Source organism: Aedes aegypti, chromosome 3 (assembly GCF_002204515.2).
Source record: "Aedes aegypti strain LVP_AGWG chromosome 3, AaegL5.0 Primary Assembly, whole genome shotgun sequence".
NCBI classification, from domain to species: domain Eukaryota; kingdom Metazoa; phylum Arthropoda; class Insecta; order Diptera; family Culicidae; genus Aedes; species Aedes aegypti.
The window spans coordinates 369,887,062-369,907,420 of NC_035109.1; the positions used below are offsets into that span (position 1 = coordinate 369,887,062).

Sequence of the window (20,359 nt, forward strand, 5' to 3'; positions counted from 1 at the left end):
CAGTTTCTGTTTGTGGCTCTGTTTGGGGTGAATCGCGGGCGCGGACTTTTCTTCTGTTAGCCGTTTTTTCGTCTTCTTATGCTTCTACTCCTTTCTGGTCTGCGCCTGTTCATTTTCTTTTGTAAATGCGGGGGGGGAGGGGATTTATAAACAAGCTAGCAGCAAAACAAAATCCTATTCGGTGCTGTGTGGGAGGTTTTGTTTTTTAAAAATAAATGTGTAGGCATTAATGACCAATTTCGATCGATATTCATCCACGGTGACAACATGTTTGTGTTGGTGAATTAAGTTCGTTCCTGTGGAGCTGGAGCTGGTAGATTTGTTTTAATTTTTCCGCATTTTTACGATTTTTTTGGGGTAATTTTCTCTCTTCTTATCGAATTATTTTTTTTTTGTTTCATTTTCCTCTTCTGCGCTCACTCATTCTCTCTTCCTCTTTAGTTATCTACCGGTTGATCTTGGGATTCGGCGGATGCTTGCTCAACGGTGTACTGATAAGAGTGCTCCCTTCTAAAAGTTTGCGTGAGTGTGTGTGTTACAGTGTTGCCAAAATTTAAACGAAAAGAAAATTGATGCTTACTCGATAGGTTTTTATGGATTATTTATTTTTTTTTGAATTCCGCATTGTTTGTGTCTAGGTATAAGTTTGGATTAAATATAAATCGCGATAGTTTAAATTGAGGGCGCTTCTCCTTGATTATCTTTTCCTTTTTTAAGAGCTGTTCGATCAAAGAAACATCGGTACTCGCGCGCCTTTTTTTGTATTCATTTTCATTCTGACTTGTTTTGGTGGTTATCTCTCGCCTCTCGTTCTTTTCAAATATGCATGCGCGAGCGGTTGTAATAACAACAAATAAACTACTGTTATTTTTCAAATTTTAACTCATCAAATTTCCGTTGTTTTTTTTTTCAGTAAATCAGAACCAGAATTGGATTTTTGAAAAGTTGTTACTGCTTCTTCGGCTTCCTCTTCTAGTTTGATTCCACATTGGGTCTGCACGGGGTTGAGTTGTTTGGCTCCTATTTAAATACAAACTACATTTAATATATCTTCTTTTCCACTTAGTTTTTCACTTTTTTGTAATAGTTAGGTTGTTTCAATATTTTTAAATTAAACGTTTTCTTTTCGTCTGCATCTTTCTTCCACTATTAATAAGTTTCTGAGGTAGTTCTTCTTTCTCTTGTTGTTGTTGTTTTTTTTTATTTTTTTTTCTTATCGTGATTATTTGTATCGGGATTAAGGACCAAACCAAACAATAAATGTTTGTGTGTACTTCTGATAAATTTATACGTGCGATTCGTTTTTGATGTATACGGAATTCTTCATTGTGTGTTTCAGCTGTCATATGTTCAAAATGTTGTAGATGTCGTTTCCATGGTTGCGCTACATATGTTGTTTACTGCGATTGGAGGTCGATGTGTATATATCAATAATTGGAAGATGGACTGCTCTTTTTCTGTCTATTAGTGTTTGTGTACGTAGTCTATTGTTCGATGGAGTGCATAAAATAATAAAAATTAACTATTGTTTCTGTGACAGGGAAAACAACATGTGTAGGTGTGGGTTTGTGAGATAGGGGGGAAAAAAATATAAACATTCGGCTGTTCGGTTTGAACAGTGTTTTAAAAATAAAACTGCAGATTTGGTATGTAATGACGGCTATTTTGATTTACGTTCGACTATTTGCTCATTAGAGTGTATAAGTGTGTGTGTATTTGTGTCGTCCAAGTTGGCTGTTTTGAACCCAAATTGTTTCCGTTTTTGCGACCAAATAGAATTAAGAATAAAAAAAGTTATAAAAATATAATCTGTATGCAATAATATTGGTTGTTTTCATATTATTTAACGTATATTTTTACACAAAAACTATAGTAATTTTTTTCTTCTTGAGGGAGATATAAATACAGATAATGACAAGATTATAAACTATTATCACACAGGCATGTCAATATTTGCATTATATCCTAACTCATATCTAATCTTCCTTAACATAGATGTTTATTTTTCTGTACTTTTTTCGATTCTTTTAATAATTAAACAATGATAAAAATAAAAATATATATTATAATTTACTGGATCTTAGTTACATTTTTGCTTCTCTTTCTTCTCCTGTGGCCCTTTAATTCGCTCGACGATGTTTACCATGTTCTTCAAATACAATGTTTTGAAAAATCTACTACTCGTGTGAATCAACTCGAAGAAAGTTTTGCTTACAATCGGGGAACTAAAAGGGAAAGTGGGACAAAGGATAAGGGAGTGAGGGCGGGAAAAAGGTTGGGAAGGTTCAACAACGCCACCTACTTAATTACGTTGTAGTTCAGTCTCCTTGTGTTGGTGGTGGCGGTGCCGGTACGATTCTTTGTCTGTGTGCTCTCGCTTCTTTTGCGTAACGGAAGGCTTTGGATGTGGTAGGGTTCTGGGGGGCAATGGGAACCAGGGTTCACGTTAAATTACTTAAATAAAACGAGGATAATTAGGCATGTACGTTCTTGGATTGGCGAATCATCTTTGAACGCATTCCTTGGGGATTCGTATGTAAATGTGTTTTTAGGTTTGTGTGTGTGTGTGTATGTCTAACCGGTTTCGCTTTTTGACAGCTCGCACCCAAAGTAGGCTGCGGCTTCACAGGTTTCCTCGATGTGGTGTGGCAGCGGGCTGCTGCGTTTGCTTGCTTTTTCGTCAAGGCCGTCAAAGGAGCGATTGGGGCGCGCTGCTGTGTGTCAAACAGAAGTATCGGTCGTGGTGTATGGATTGTGAACAAACAAACGGGGAGGTGTTTGCATGGTTTGTGTGTGCATGAGAGTGCTTTTGTAGATTTTGTGATTACTTCCTTCGTTTGTTACCTAAACTTAAAATTTACCTTTTTGCTTTAGCTTTAGTAGTTTCAATTGTTTCCTTTAGTAGTTATAATTTAGTTTTATTTCATTATACAGTGTTTTTTCTCCACTTCAAAAAAGCCTTATAGTTCTATTTCAAATTAAACGAAATTAGTAAAGAAATGTACTCTTTTTAAAAGAACGAAAAATAGTTGGTAGAATTCATGATTTTCATCTCTTTTTAGTAGTAGTTTTTAGTAGTAGTAGAAGTAGTAAGTAGTAGCATTAAATAGTAGTAGTAGTAGAAGTAGTAGTAGTATCATTAATCAAATCTAAATCCATGGTTTTTTCTTCGAATATTACTTTTTCATTTTTGTTTTGCATTGTTTGCGCTCAAAGAATTGGTCCGAATTTATTTCCTCTCAGCGTTCTCCCTCTCCTTCAAAAACCAAACAAAAAATAAACAAACAAACGTCAGAACGTTCCTGTGCGGTGTCTTGGGTGAAGAGTTATCAAAGTTTAGTTAAAAAAACCTAAAAGCTCAGCTCAACTTGCGTTAGGTTCCTTGTCTGTCTGTATGTATGCGAATATGTGTGACATGAATGAATAAATGTGTATGTTCGTCTCATCTAAGAGAGGTTTCTATAGCTTGACAGAGAGTGCATAAAATTTCGTTTTCTTGATCCAAACTACAAGGGGTTATTATTTTCTCCGTGGTTTTGCAATATGTTTTAATCCTAAATATTTTATCGCGCTTTTGTTCTATATATCAATATGAGGTAAGAATGTTTCAATCCATTTTTTATCTATTTCACCAAACGATTTCTATACTGTAGATAGTTTACTTGCTTCATGTCTGTAATCGAATATAATATGCGCATTTTTGTTTGTCTCTCTGTGGGCTCCTTTCGGGCGCTGTATCAGGAAGTGGTGATTCAAATTTGTTTTTTAAAACTCCTTTTAAGGTATGTCTATATATATATTTTTTTTATATCTGAGAAGCGAGGAAACCGGATCTCCTGTTCGCGGACGTCGCCCAAGTCGACAAGGTGACCTTTTTACGGTTCGATCACCGAAAGAAACCGATCAAAGCAGTCGGTTCTCTGGTGAACGGGTGTGATGAAATGTCAGATTATTTCCGCTTCATGCAGTGTTGCCAAAAATTATTCCTACAATCTACCAATTATATGTTTTTTGGTTATATTATTATTTTTGTGGGGTTTACATATTAAACTTGCTTGCAATAATTTTGAGTCGTATTTTTTGAGATTAGGATCATCTAAAATTAATGCTACTGCGATCGGTATTTTTTGCGTCAAGAATTTATGTTTCAATGGCCTTATGTCTATGTGTCAATCCATCTAATATATTTTTGTTTAGCGTCTACAGGTTTTGGAAAACGAAATTGGTTATGTTTAGTTTTGTTTAAAATACGATGCGCGATCACCTTGCCTCCTTTGCTTCGGTTATGTGTGTGTGGTTTTGTTTATGTTTAAATTTAATTTTTGTTTAGTCAATTTTGTTTATATAGATGCGAAAAGTGTGCTTACAATTGTTTTGATTTCCATCATTTACGATGCCAAAAGCAAGTGATGATTTTGTCTATATTTCGTTTGCCATGTACAATTAAATCTAGAGATGTGGATAGTGCAAATTAAGTTCGAAACTTTTCTGCTACGAATTTGTTTGTTCCGTGAATTGTTTACTGTTTACTCATTTGTTTATGGTTTTGCTCCAGCGTTGTGAAGTTTTATGTAATGCCAAAGTTCATATTTTTTCAGTTTACATCATTTTATGGGACTCCAAGTGACTTTTTTCAGTTTTCGAATCGGTTTGCCGTTGTTTTGGTTGTTATTTTTCGTTCGGGAAATAATCATTCACGTTCATCATTGTTAGATTTTTGTAGTTGTTGTTGATCTTCCAAAATAGTGGGCTATATCTATGTTTTGTTGTTTATTTCCATTCATGGTCTGTCAATCAGATGGTTGTTGCTGCCAAATTTGTTGGTTGAGTTGCTTTTCTTCTGTTGATGCCAATTATTTCAATGCAACATTCAACAAATGCATCTAGACTTATTCATTATGTTCGACTCTTAACTGTCAACATGACAGCTGAAAGGTTGAATCGAACAAATCATAGAAATTTGGATCATTTGCCGAATGTTGTCAGATTGCAGTTGCGTAAAAATCATTGATCATTAAAACTCTGTTGCGGTGCGCATCAAGAAAAACTGCGTCCGCCCGCACAGTTATCATTGGCCATCTATCTACCTTCGGTTTGTACTGTTTCAATTTGTACCGCGAAAAAAATGTTTGCTCTTCTTCTGCTTTCGGTAAAAACAAAACCTTCAGCGTAGGTTTTCTGTGTTTTGTTGGGGTGTTCAAGTTGATGTCATTCGTAATTCGTAAACAAACTTGACATTTAAACAAAATAAAAGTAAATAAATATGTCATTTGAGCGGTGATGAAATCTATCGAAGAAGTATCTTCCAGAATTCTGGTGTGTTTGTGTTTGAGAGTATCAATTTCCACCCGTTCCTATGCTATGCTACGGATAATGGACCGGAACGTGTAGCATCCGGCATGATATGAAGAGTTCCGTTTTGCATTTGTGGCTGTGAACAAACTTAATCGAGAAAAACCTATCAGCTGATTGAAGTAGTTACTGTAAACGGGAAAATCCTTACGGTGTGCTGTGAAGAAATGTGAAACTCGAATGGGCACTTTGGAAAAAGGTCACCACAATTAGGCTTATGATGCTTGATAAGAAACGTTCCAAATTGATTGTTGGAAAGTCGGGCTTCGTTGTCTCCTCGACCTTAATCACAACCAAAATGTGGCACCCAAGGGTTCAATTAAAGTGCTTTTGCATTCTGGGCATTCTTTTATTAGCAATCGCTTTTCGATTTATTACTCTCGCTCTATCACAACCCTTTTTTCATAGTTTTCTCCTCATTAGTCAAACAAAAAGTTCTCTTCGTTCGACGGTGGTGTACTTGGCACAACTAAATAACGCATTAACCTCACGATTTGCTTTTCGTTCCAATGACGAAAAGTAAACAACAAAACCTCAACAGAAATTACCAAGAAAATAAACAAATATAATAGGAAAATAATCAGTTGCTGTGTACGTTTCTAAGCTTTCATTCTTGTAAGTTTAAATTTTGACCAAAGTTGACCCTCATCTTAACGTTCCGTTCTTGCTTGCGTCCACGTGAAGGTTCGTTCGAGTTTTTATACAAATATTCAACGATATTATAGCCTCTAGGATTTAATAAATATTAAATTTTTTAGCTAAATATCTGTTCCTCTTTTTTCTCTTTTTACTTTTCCCTTTTAAATATATATAGTATATTTTCAATATAATATATATAATAAAAAAATCTAACAATTGATTTTAGTCACTTTTTCTCCGAATTTCGATTCCCTCATTCTATTTTCTTCCCTTTCTCTTCGCTTAAGCCGCTCGATTTTCGAGCAATAGTATTCTCTCTTACGTCCCTAAATGTAAAGGTAAAAACTTCACGTCTGGTTGCGGTTTTCACTCTTTCGTTTTCGCCGTTCCGTCCGTCGTGCGTTCCTCGGTTGTTCGAGTCTTTTTGTTTGAAATGCATATATGTATGTGTTGTATGTTCGTATTTATCCCTGATAAGAAATTCGAAAATCGCCCAAAAGGTTGCGATTTTGCACGAATTACTGCTTTGTATCAGTCACATGTGTCTAGGTTGCTTCTAGAAGATTGGTTTGTTTTTGAATTTTGAGAATTATTTTTGATCGCGCTGAATTTGGATTAAGGTTCGGTCCTCCACTACGTCCGGTAAATTTTGATAAACCCTCTCTATGTCACCAGTAGTCGTTCTGTTGGAAAAACCACATTTTCAGTTGCGGGTGTGTCCATTATGCCAAAGAATTGCGAAAATTTTGCGTCTACTACTCATCTTCCGGTCGCTACTTGCTTGCCTTATGATTCGACTGCGATTGCGTGAAGAGTGCGAAAAGTTCAAAAAATGTAAAGTCTTCTAACTGGGCACACTGCTGCTAGCGCAGCTAGTTTTGTAGTTGCGATTATTTAGGCTTCAAAACACATAAGTTTCAGGTGGATGTGGTTGTTTGATAGGTTGGCAGCACTGCCACTGAGGTTCCGTCTAGTTAACTATTGTGGGAAAAGTATGTTTAAAAAATTATTAATTTCAACACTTTAAACTATTTTGATTCTGGTTGCTTGCATGTTGAGGTACCTGTCTTATCTATTGTTTCGGTTCATATGTTAAGCTATCTTAGGATGTGTAGTTTGATTGTTCTATTGTTTCGGCTGATTCTGCACGGAGGTGGTAGTGTATGTATAGCAAGATTCAATATTTAAAACAAAATAAGAAAACAAGAATAATAAACAACAGTTAAGTGACGTTAAGCTAAACAGTTGTAAGGTTGCGAATCCAGCGCGTTTCACTTGAGCGTGAGCGATAGGGCACAAATCCATGGCATTTAATCGTTCGAATTTGAACGTTTTTTCTGCCAGAGTGTGCTTCCTAACCAGCAACGCATCTGCGAAATATCTGGACTGCTTTGATTATAGGCAGGTCTGGGGAGTGCGGGAAAATAGTTACTGGGAAAATATAGCTTTCAACAAGTAGAATTATGTTCAACAACAAGTTAATAAAAATTGATTAATGCACCTTTGAGTAAGTAAAGTTGAAACGTAAAGCTTGTTAGTGTTTTTGCTTGTGTGTGTTTGGCTGTTAGTTCACTGTAGGAAAACGTAAACAATAGAGCCGTCTGACCGGTTTGTGGTCAGCGACTTTCGTTGCGCTTCTCAACTTCTATCGGCTCTAAAACCCTAACGAATAATGGTGCACCACCTAGGTTTTCACTACTACAATTCCCGGTGAGCTTGTTGATGACTTTCTCTGTATCGGTGTGATTGTGTCTTATTATGAATGGTAAGGCGCTGTCCATGGATTACGCGACACGCGTAGCTCGTAGACGCAGCCTAATGCACTTTCTTTGAGGTATTGGTTTTCTCTCTTGATGTGAACCTTAGAATATGAAAATGTCGTCGCCGTTTGATCGCAAGCGGTGAAGCGAAGCGCTTCCGTCTAACTTTACCTCTAACAATTAACTTCCTGCTTTCAGTTCTCTTGTTGTTCTCTGTGTCAGCACCGAAATCTAAGGCAATCGACGGTTCGTTTCAATTTGTAATTCTTTTAACGCGATTCATCAATGTTTGGCACTTTCTCCCTTCACACTGGCAACACTGCTCCTCCTCGCGGAGAAGAGCGCCAAACGCAATCTTAACCTTTCTCTCTCTCTGTCTGTCTCTTGATTCCTTAATTAAATCGATCTCTTCCTAAACACTAGTTAAAAACAACATTCTCTCTTGCGCACTTTCTCTCAATAACGTTTTCTCTTCTTCATCCGAAGTCTTTGTGATCCCCACACAACTATTCGGTGCCGGGTCGATAAGAAAAGCTCTTGTCAAAAATATTTAAAAATCGTCGTTTGCTTCCATTCGTGTAAATCACTCAGTATCAACGAGCGATTCCAAACGTCGCCTACTTTGATACACGTTGCCACGAAATGAGCGACGCTCAGAATCCATTTTGAAAAGTTAACATTTTAGATTTCCGATATTTCTTGTGCCGGTAAAAAAAAACAAGCGCAAAATTTGTAAATGCATTTCCTTTTATGGTGCTGCTTTTGCTGGCGAATAAACTTTGATGGGAATGTCAAAAGTGAAGTGTTTTTGTGCCTAAATACGAAAAATAAACTTTTTTTTGCTTAGCTCGAGAGATGTTTCACGATAGAGACTGATTCTGGTGTACACAATTTCTGGTTTTGTTTTGGCGCCGATCGGATCCGAGAGGGCTTCGTTCCTGTGCTGGAACCAAAATTTGATATTCTAATCCGGAACATAGCAGACTGTTTTTTTTTGGGTTTGTTTTCGCGATCGCGGCTGGTTGCAGGGATTTCCTACCTTCCAGATTCGGATTTGATGTGATTTTTGTCCGACCTTGCCGTTGCTGTTACTGATAGGGATACCTGCTGTTTTTGCTGCTCGTGCGGAACGATTGATAGTGGTAGTAGTAGTTGTTGTTGTTGGTGCGATAGAAGCTGTTGTGTTAGTGTTGTTGTTGTTGTTGATGGTGGTAGTGGTGGCGACGACGATGGCAGCACTGATAATTGCAGCTGACGGCCATCAGCGACTATGACAGCGACGATTGCAGATTTTGATTATACGCTTGTACTAGACGACGGCGGCTGTGCGGAGGCAGCGGGCGTTGACGAGGTCGACGATTGCTCCTTGGCCTTCTGGGCTTTCTGCCGGTTGGTGGCCGGTGGGGGGTTCGTTGCCAGCATCATCGTTCGGATGCGTCGTTGGGCGGACTGCCAAAAAGGGAGGAAAAACCGTGTTAAACAAGTTCGAAGCAGCTGACATCAAAAATTAACAGCGCTTTTGGCAACAGTGGTAAGTGATAACTGTCATGCCACCCAACGGTTTCACTTGTACTCACCTGAACACTGAAGAATGGACCGATGATGTGTACCGTGGTTTCTTCGTCCACTGGCGTGTTGGTAGTGTGTTCGGGCAGTTTGATTATGCTACCGGTTACTCGCTGCAATTCCCGTACGTTCTGGCCACCCTTGCCAATGATACGTCCAACCTGGAAAGATTTCAAGTCCAAACGCGTTACAATTCTACCTTATCCCAATGACTTCAACACCAAAACCTACCTGTGCACTCGGGACCAGGATTTCCACCGTTAATCTCACATCGTCCGTGCCGGAGACGAAGCCCTCCTCCCGCATCTTCTCGAAGATCAGATACTGGGCCTTCCACTGAGCTTCCGGCGTGCCGACGATGGTAACTTTACGCTCGGTTTGCTGCTCTAGGGGTTTGTCCGCCTCCAGCGGAGCGATCTTTACCGAAGCACCGGAAAATCTTATAATATTACGAATATGCGATCCTTTGGTTCCGATGATAGCACCGACGGCATTATTTGGAATATACAGGTAGGTGGTTTCCTGGACGTCGCTGGATCCGGGCGGGGCGCCAGGCACTGTCGGCGGCTGGTACATTGGATAGCTGGTTCCCGGGTACATTCCGGTACGACCGGTGAAGCCCATCCCGTTGCCCGCCGTAGACATCATTGCCATTGGGTGCAACCCAGGGAACATTATGCTCTGCGGGGCCAGCGCCTGGAGGTCGTTTTCGTAGCTCTGGCGCAGTTTGGCGCTGATCTGACTTTCGCCCCGGGACATGTTGTCGATCGAACCCTTAACGGTGATGATGCGCTCCAGGTTGAAGCTGTTGATGTCGTTTATCGAACTGACAGTGATCTTTGTGTCGGTGTCCTGCATTATCCGCTTGATTGTGTTCCCGCTCTTTCCGATGATGCGACCGATCAGGTTATTGTGGGCGAGAATCTTCAGGCAAATTTCTCTGTGTTGGTGTAAAACAATGATCATTATATGAACGGACCCCTAAACTTGTTCGAAAACTACTTACCCTTTGTTTGTGTTGTTGGCCTCCTGCTGCATAACTTCCAGTATTCTCTTGCATGCGCTGGTACAATTTTCCGGATTGCCGTAGATGGTGATGGCCTTCTCGAGGGAGCCCACATTATCCTTCCGGTGGACGTCGACGCGGGCCCGACTGTTCTGGGTGATCTGTCGTATCGTGCTGCCCTGGCGACCGATGATGGCGCCGACCATTTCGCTGGCCACCAGCAACCGCAGCGGGAAGTCGGTCTGACGTCCCGGGCCGCCGCCTCCTGGCATGCCGGCGTACTGTGGACGGCTGCGGGCGCCTCGGCGGTTAGCTTTGTTATCGAACAGCTCCACCAGCAGGTTTGATCCCTCGAATTCGATCCCGTTCAGACCCGCGACCGCTCTTAGGGGTTGGGGATAGAAAAGGGAGAAACGTTAGCAAAATTAACATATCTGCTGCAAACTCATGGGAACTGGACGAGACGACTTTGGCTGAGGTTGAGACGATACGTAAAATCTACTATGGCGAAGGCGAGGAAAATAGCCGATAAAAAAGTTACTATAGAAGAAGAAGGGTCTCGAAACGATGTAGATGTAGCCTTAAGATACGACCTAGATGTCTTCATGATACGAAGTTCAAGATGAAGACCAGAAGATTATTCAGTAACAAACGCGGCGCTATTGGCGGTGTTTCATTGAAAACACAGCGTTTCAGATGAGATATGATATGTTGTAGACCCAAGGGACTGGCAGATTGTGATGTTTTCGTAGCCAGCGAAATCTGGAATATTCCAGATTTTTGAGGCCCCATTTCACAAAAATCTGGAACATCTAGATAAAATTTGTAATGAATTTGTAAGGTTCTCCATAAACGACATAGGAGATCTAGATTTTTTCAGACAAATATTCATAATCTTCCAGATTAAAAAAAAAAAAAACTTGGCATCCCTGTTGCGTCGAAGCCGGCTGTCAACTGTCAGCAGGGCCTTCGCCTTGAGCCTTGTAATGCTGGCTACGACAACCTCGTGTTGGTTGGTATAGTGCTGCCAGTCCCTTGTCCCTTGACCACGCTAACTGAAACGATAGAAGCTGGTGCTGCCGAGTAAACTAAATGAAGCTCTATTAGCGTATAGCGTATTCTTGTCGGTAATGCTTGAGTTGTCCTGACAAGCTTTACGCAGTTTACGTAGCGTTGGAATGGCTCGACAGATACGCAGTTTCTGGTAAGGTAAGTCAAAGGTAGATGCCGAGAACACAGCCCAGAAACTTTCCAACAAACATTTTTGAAGAGGAGTTGAACAAATTATACTCAAGCATACTTCAGCTGAATAAATTGTTGTTCAGCTACTAATGTCACTTGGATTAATACAGACTTTCCCAAATTTAGGTAGTGTCGGTCAGCAATCGTATCATCGAGCACTTGAATACTAACAAGTCTAACATGGAAGGCATCTTTGAAGACGGAATGGAACGGGACTTGACTGAACGATATGTTGCGTCTAACGAGAGAAGAGATGATCCTGATAGAATATTCAAAGGATCACCTACTAGAATAACGAAAAGCGGAAGAAATTCTGAGCAATGAGCATTAGGTATCAGTGTCGAACAATAATTTATCTCAGACCATCTTCCTTGGTCTGTCTCGTGTAGTAAACAAGTTAGTAGGAAGTTAGCAACTACCAGATCTACACTATATGACAGATCCTTCAAAAGTTCCAATACCAGGTATCTACGCATTTCCGGTCGATCGTTTCTAATGCAGCCCACAGACGCTCAGACGGTTTGACCAACAGGTTGATGTTCATGTTGGTGCTACGTTTGGCCGTGTGTGATGCTGCTTGACGAACCAATTTGACAGTTTGAGAAACCGATTTGACGGTTGGCGAATCGGTCGGCCAAAATTAAACGAGTTTGATTTTGCTCAAATCGCCGGTGGGCGGAGCCAAATGTTTGACGAACTGATCGTACCGTCTGTAGGTATGTTGCACGAGCATCGTCGTCAGCATGTCAAGACTAACAATTCAAAAGGCCTCATCTCCAAAAAGTAAACAATGAGAAAATTGCAATCTTGTTTTGTCAAACAATAAATCAAATTTAAATTATGAATTTAAGTATTTTATGTTATTTTATCGTCCAGAAAGTCGATGCACGGTAAAAAATAGGCACCATGCTATCAATAGTTCTGCACTTGGATTTGCACTACTGTTGAATCTTGACAAAATCAAGGCAACAGCACTTGAATTCAACGTTGCATGTTTTGATTTGAAATAAAAAAAAAGTTAAAATAAACATTTCCGCCTGACCCAGATTTGAACCACCAACCTTCGGATTGCAAGTCCAAGGTCTTACCTCGACACTAACTCGCATCTGTTGAAACGGATTGAATTGATCTCAATCACTTTCTACAACGAGCTGTCAATGTTTGCTCTCATACAAAAGACATGACGTTCAAAATCAACGACTTTTCACTTCAGAGTCTAGTTCTAGAGACAGTAGAGCAAATCCAAAGTTGAAACTCTTCAAATCATGGTGATTTGTGTTTTGAATTGAGTCAAGTGATCAATCTATTCAATCGAACGTGCTGATTTTTTACCGTGTGGATAAACTGATTTATAGCTATGAATATTCATTACTATCATTTTAGCAAAAAATCCTGCTAAAAAAACGAGTCAAAGGAAATGAGGCTTTTATTTCACCAAAAGCTGTGCAGCCCTTTTCATTTGTGCCCATAGACGCCGGCCGACGCTGATGAGGACTGTGAGTTGACGCCTTTGTTTACTCTAAAATGTGTTGAGGCCTTCTAGTTGTGGCTTGTTTTTTCATCATCTTCTGATGTGGCCTTTTGAAAATCATTCAAAATTGATGATGAAATAAGAAATTTGAAGTGTAGAAGAGTGTTAAGTGGTGAAGTAAAGTACATGGAGATCCCTACAGCAAGAGAAGATACGTGCGGTCGATTTAATATGTGATTCATTGAACCCTTCGTCAACCATGAACATTATGTTTGTGCTACGCGAGTTTGTCGTCGAGAAAATGTATGGAAATATTGGTTCAATTGAAATAATATTGCAATTGAACGTTATTTTTCATGCAATTGAAACCAAATCGTGTTTTTGTTGATTGTCTGTGAAGTACAGCCAGGCTGACACAGGTATTATTAGGCAGTATGATACAACATACATCACTCCACAGAAACCCGACGGGAAACTTGATAATGTTCGCCGTTGAGACAATCGCTGGGTAAAATAATATAAAGAGCGGAGCGGCTGTAGTATAACTTGCATCTGCCTAGTGAATTTGGAACGTTTTTCGCGATCTTAATTGCAATTTTGATGTTTGTTTAAAAGGCCTCAACTCGGTTCCAGTTGAATATAGAAATGAGGCCTTTTTATGAAAAGGCCGCATTTGCGATGAAGATCCTAATTAGTGGGAAATGAGATGGGGCCTTTTAGAAAAATGTAATTTTTTCAATTTTCATGCATATTTTTGAATGGCTAATGTATGATTCAGTAAGAATAGACTGTTTTACACTAAAATCAGCAGAAACCCGATTTGTTTACATTTTGGACTTGAGGCCTTTTCAATTGTTGGTCTTGAATGTCTAATTGTAGCTTCGACATCCCATGAACTGCCGATGCGTGAATTTAACCCATCTACCGGCAGCTTAAATTTTTGACGCTAAAAAAATATTCAAATCGCGATAACTTTTTTGTTTCTTGATAGTTTTGCGCCATTTTTTCACATTATCTCAAAAAACTCTTGTAGTTTTAGAATATGTGTCGAAATTGATAATTGTTCATATGAATCCGGAGATATTCCAAAATTCCTTGGGGGACCGACGCGTTGCCATAACCCACGTAAATATCGCAGGTTACATAATTTTTATCGTATTCGGATATTCACTCCTCGGAATTATACATTAATCAGAGTATGTTGCGAAAAAATTAAGCAATTTGGTGGAGCCGTCTTTGAGTAATGCACATTTGTGTTTCTGGTATCACGCTGGACAAATAAAGATCTTGAAAATTTTAAAAAACCTCATATCGTAATTTTCAGTTATTCTCAAGAATACTGAACCGATTTGTATGTTTTTTTCAGAGTAACTCCTTATTATCTGGCATTGCATAGTACACATTTTATTTTTTTTGATAAATTGACCAAAAACAAAATGGCCGCCAAAGACATTTTATATGAAGAATGTCGGTCCCCCAATGAACATCGGAATATCTCCAAAACTAGATCTCCAATGATCAATATCGAAACTAGAAGAGTTTTTTGAGATATTAGGAAAAAAAATGTGCAAAAATATCAAGAATTTAAAAGGTTATCGCGATTTGAATATTTTTTTAGCGGTAAAAATGAAGCTGCCAGTAGAGGGGTCAAACATCGTCTACGGCATGTTGATCTAGCAAATGTGCGCTCTTGTGATGTTTCTATATATTCCACTGCCGTTTACCCACAATCTATAAACCCTTTCTTTTGCAAATACACCAGCAGTTCTACCGGTGATTCCATCGAAAGTTCATCAGAGGTACTCCTACAGATTCAATCATGAGTTCCACGAAGGATGACATCAGCAGTTCTATCAGGGTTTCCATTAGGAATTTCTCTCGTGATTCCATTGGAAGTACCTCTAGGAATTCCATCAGAAGTTCCTTCAGGGATTACATCTGGAATTTTTCGAGGGATTCCATCAGGAGTTCCTTCAGGGATTCTACCTGGAAGTCCTCTAGGAATTCCATCAGGAGTTGCTCAAACAATTCTATGAGAAGCTTCTCCAAGGATTCCACAAAGAGTTCCTTCAGTGATACCACCTGGAATTCCTCTAGGGATTCTATCAGGAGTTCCTCTAGGAATTCCAACAGGAGTCCTTAGGGATCCTATCAGGAATTCCTCCAGGGATTCCATCAGGAGTTCCTATCAGAAGTATCTGTCTTCTGAGATTTCACCAGGAATTCCTCAAGAGATAATATTAGGAGTCCCTCGAGGAATTTTATCAGGATTTCTTTTAGGGATATCATAAGGAATCCCTGAACTTCTCCAGGGATTTCAACAGGAGTTCCTATAGGAATTCCATCAGGAAAGATTCTGGGAATAAATCAGAAGTTCCTCAAATTATTCCATCAGAAGTTCCTTCAAGAATATCTTTGGGAAATCCTCCAGGGATTCCATCAGGAGGTCCTAGAGGGATTCTATCAGGAGTACCTCTGAGAGTTTTTCTGAGGATTTCATCACGAGTTCCTCCAGAGATTCCATCAGGAGTTCCTCTAGAGATTGTATCAGGAGTCCCTCGAGGAATTCTATCAGGATTTCTTCAAGGTATATCATAAAGGATTCCTCTATGGATTTTATCAGCAATTTCATTAGGAAACTTATCAGGAATTTATCCAGGGATTTCATCAGGAGTTTCCGTAGGGATTCCATCAGGAGCTGATCAAGGGATTTCATCAGAGATTCCTCCAATGATTCCATCTGGAATTCCTTCAATAATATCTTTAGGAATTCCTCCAATGATTCCATCTGGAGTTGCTATAGAAGTTCTATCAGAAGTACCTTTAAGGCTTTAATCAGAGTTCTTCTTGGGATTTCATCAGGAGTTGCTCCAGGGATTTCATTAAAAGGGATTACATTATGAGCTCTTCTGGGAAATGCATCTGGCGTTCTTTTACGGATTCCATCAGGAGTTCCTTCAAGGATATCATTAGAATTTCCTTCAGATATTCCACTTAGAATTCTTCCAGGGATTATATTCAAAAGTTTCTTGAATTCCATCAAGAGCTACTTCAGAGATTCTACCTGGAATTCCTACAGGGGTTCTTCCAGAAGTTTCTTCAGGTATTCCGTCAGGAGTTCCTTCGAAGATTGCACCTGTAATTTCTCTAGAGATTATATCAAGGATTGCTTAAGGAATTCCATCAGGTTTTCTTCTTGGGATTTATAAAGAGTTTTGCCAGGAATGTTACCAGCAACCCCTCCAGGAATTTCATCAGGAGATCCTTTGAGGATCTCGTCCGGAGTTCCTTCAGAGATTCTATTAGAAGTTCCTCCAGGGATTACATCAAAAGTTCCTCTAGGGATCCCATTCCTACCATGGATTTTATCGGGTGTTCCTCCAATGATTTCATCAGGAGTTCGTTCAAGAAGTTACTGTAGGAGTTCATTTAGGAAATCCTTCAAAGATTCGCTCTCGGGGATTCCTACAGGAATTCTATCAACAGTTTCTCTGGGGATTCCGTCATAAATTCCACCGGGGATTGCATCAGAAGTTCTTCCAAGGATTCCATCAGAAGTTTCTCTTGGAATTTCATCAAGAGTCTTTCAATAGATTTCATTAGGAGTTTCGCATGGATTCCATTAGAAGTCCTTCCATGGATCTATTTTGAAATACTTCTTAGATTTCATTATAAAATCTTCCTGGGACTCTATCATGAACACCTTCTTGGATTCCATCAGAAGTTCTGTTTGAAATTCTATAAAAAAAATCTGCTAAAGATTCCTTCAGGAATTCCTCTAGGGTTATTCAAGGTTCCATCAGGATATTTACTACGGATTCCTCCCGGAATTTACGAATGAATTCTACCAGAATTTTCTTCCAGGGTTTTTTTTCTAGAGAATTCTTCAAGGGATTCCTCCAGGAGTCCTTCAAAGGAAATACCTCCCGGAATTAATCAAGAGATGCCTCTCAATATTCTTCAAGGAATAAATATCTCCAAGGATCCTCAAGGGTTATCAGGAATTCCTTCTAAGATTTTACCGGAAATTTCTCATAAGGATTTTATCACCGAAATTACTCTAGAAAGTCTATCGGGAATTTCTCAAAAAATTCCAGGGGACGGACCTGGTGTAGTGGTTAGAACACACGCCTCTCACGCCGAGGACCTGGGATCGAATCCCATCCCCGAGATAGTCACTAAAAATTATAGTGACGACTTCCTTCGGAAGGGATGTGAAGCCGTTGGTCCCGAGATGAACTAGCCCAGGGCTAAAAATCTCGTTAATAAAGATAGAAAAAAAAAGAATTCCTCACGGAATATCTCCAGAGATTCTTGGGGGTTTTCAGGAATCAAATCAGCAATTTTACCAAAAAATTCTCATAAAGATTTCGCAAGTAATTTGGGAATCCACCAGTATATCTCCAAGTGACTCTATGAGGAGTTCCTCCTAGGATTCAAAAAAGAATTCCTTCAGTGAATCCACCAGAAATTTGTTCGAAAATTTCGCTAGGATGTCCTCAAGAGATTCCAACTAAAAATCCTCCAGAAATTCACCTCTAAGGGTTCCACCAGAGGCTCACCAATATTTTTCCGGTGGTTCACTAGGAATTCAATAAAATCTTCTAGAAGTTCATCCAAAACATTCACCAGTATTTTCTCTAACTATTTCTTCCGGAATTTTTCAAAAGTGGAGTTTTTAAGAAATTTCACCAGCAGTTTTTTAAGATAATCTTCCAGGGTTAACACTATGAATATCAATAGAGTTTCGCTAGAAATTCTTTACCAGAAAAAATTGATATAGCTTTGCCAGAAGTTCTACCAGAAAATACTTCAATGCTTTGACTAGGATTTCCCTTCTTAGAATTTTTCAGGATTATCAGAAATTCCTTGGAAGAATCCCCAAAGAAAACACTGGAGACATTCCTTGGGGAAATTCCTTAATACATCTCTGGAAGAACTTTTAAAGCAATCCTGAAAGAGTTCTGTGTGGTATGTGTTGCATAATGAGCAACATACCTTTAGTGTGTATGTTGACAAGCGAATGAACACGCATTCATCCACGGTGGACTTCGCCAACCAACGAGCAGTTGGCGACGATTCTGGCTTTTTCCTCATCGAGCGGCTCACGCGGACGGACGTGCATCACGTTTCCCGGAACAGTCCAGCGTGGCGGATTAGACCTGCACAAGTTCCTACAGGATTCTCTAAGGCAATTCCTGGTGGATTCCTTGGAAAAAATCCTCCAAGAAATAATGAAAGGAATTAGTGGATAAATTCCTTTGGGAATCCTCGGCGAAATATCTGGTAGATTCTTGAAGCAATTTCTTCAAAAATTCCAGGTAGAATGCCTAGTAGGTTCCCTTAAGAGATACAAGGAAGAATCTCTGAAGGAAATACTGGAAGAATTCGTAAAACAATTTATTGAAGATTCTCTCGAAAAATTGCAAGCGGAAGTTCTAAAGAAATTCCTGGTGAAATCCCGTGTATGAAGTTTTTTTAAATTCATTTGCAGTATTTCTAACTGAATTCCCGAAGGCTTCCTGGTGGAATCCCTGAAGGAATTCCTTAATGAATCTTTGGAGAAATTTCGGGTTGAATCACTGTAAGAATTCCTGAAGTCTCTGCATGTATTTCTGTAGGAACTTTCGAAGGAAGTTCTAGCGAAAATCGTGTAGGAATCTCTGGATTTTTTTGAAGGTATTCCTAGGGAAAGATTTTTGATGCATGGGAGAAATTACTGGTGGATTTTTTGATGGAATTCCTGTCATAATTTCTTGTAGGGAGGGGGGTTGGTTATTCATTGAGCTATCTCTCTGAAAATTTCTAGAGGAATTCCTGGTGGAAGCGCAGGAAAAAAATAACCCTTAAAGAATCTGTATACAATTTCTTGAAGTTTCGCTGGAGAAATTCTTAAATTAATCTTTGGAGGATTTTTTGGTGTAATTCTTGAAGGAAGCATTGGATGAATAAATCTGCTGGAAAGTTTTTGGATAATCTCTGAAGGACTCTGTAGAAAAAAATACAAGAAAGAATCGCTTAAAAAAATCCTTTTGGTGGAATTTAAGGAGGAGTCCTTGGAGCCCTGTTAAAAGCTCTGGTGAAATCCTTATGGGAATTTCTGGTGATATATTTATTGAGAAGTATCTGAAAGAATTCGTTATGTGATTCCAGAATAATGATGGAATCCTTGGATATAACTTTTAATAGAATTTCCAAAGGAATCTTTGAAAAATTGGTATAGCAATTCATGGAGTCCTTGGAGTAAACTCTGAAAAATTACTGAAGAAATCAATTGAGGATTTTTTTTTTTTGATATTTGGAGGAAATCCAGAATAATTAGTAGAGGAACTCTTCAAAGGAACCGGCCTGAAGAGTTTTTCCCGGAGGAATTTCCGGGTAAATCTGTGAATAAAATTTTAGAGGAATTGTTGATAAAATTCCTGGTAGAATCCCAGGAAGAATTTCTGGTGGAATCCCTAGTATAACCGATGGTTTTCTGGAAAGACTTCAAAGTAGAATAACTAGAGAAAAATTCTAAAGGCTCTGGATAGAATCTTTGAAGAAATTACCATAGCCATTCTCATATCGATGACTGTTCAGAATAATACCCGACGCGATCCCTCATAATCTAGAGTGCTGCGTAATTGTAATTGGAATTCCTCATCAATATCCATTTCTTCCGGTACCTCAATTCTGAAAGTTCTGCTCTTCCTCACTACGATTATTGCCGTAGAAATATTCACCCCCAGAGCCACAGAAATCGAAAAAAAAAAAATCACATATAACATCACTAGACTTGCCGAGAGCGTTCAAAACATGCGAAGAAATATGGTGCAACGAACTTTGACAGTCGGTCAAACGGTTGCAGCAACATAAATCGTTTTGACTAACTTGGGGCGGAGTCAATGTTGGTCAAACCGTCTGTGGGTCTGTGGGCTGCATAAGGCCATATTTCACAATTCACAGGAGAATAGTGTGTGAATGAAGTATGAGCTCATCGTGAATACTACACGGAAAACCCAGTTAGAAGGATACTTTTCATTATTATTATTAGTTAGTTACAAAATGTAACCGTATCTTAAGGTACGAAGATAAATCGATAACAAACCTCAGATTTTCGAGAGCACAAATCTGACCAACCAGACATCCGATCACGATCACAAATTTGATCGATTGGTTACCACTAGCGAATGACCAGTCGATTAACTTTTCAGCCTAAATGGATATCTGGTTCTCAAGATTTGTGCTCGTGCAAATTTGAGGTTTGGCTTCGATTCATTTTTATCTTAATGCAAGCTTCTAATATAGTGAGTTCTTTTGTTGACAACCGAGCAGTGTTGC

General features: G+C 39.2%; 1 protein-coding gene across 5 annotated transcripts in view; it reads right to left on the reverse strand.

Annotated features, from left to right (window-relative positions):
• Positions 1–384: 384 nt before the first annotated feature.
• LOC5568453 (insulin-like growth factor 2 mRNA-binding protein 1) overlaps positions 385–20,359 on the reverse strand; it is a 333,942-nt gene continuing 313,967 nt past the window's right edge. For all 5 annotated transcript variants that reach the window (XM_021850930.1, XM_021850928.1, XM_001652237.2 and 2 more), the window contains 4 exons: positions 10,324–10,707; positions 9,549–10,257; positions 9,329–9,478; positions 385–9,200 (listed from right to left, as the gene is read on the reverse strand). In XM_021850930.1, the coding sequence (XP_021706622.1) occupies positions 9,048–9,200; positions 9,329–9,478; positions 9,549–10,257; positions 10,324–10,707 (1,396 nt within the window). In that variant the 3' untranslated portion in view covers positions 385–9,047. The remainder of the gene's footprint in view (positions 9,201–9,328; positions 9,479–9,548; positions 10,258–10,323; positions 10,708–20,359) is intronic.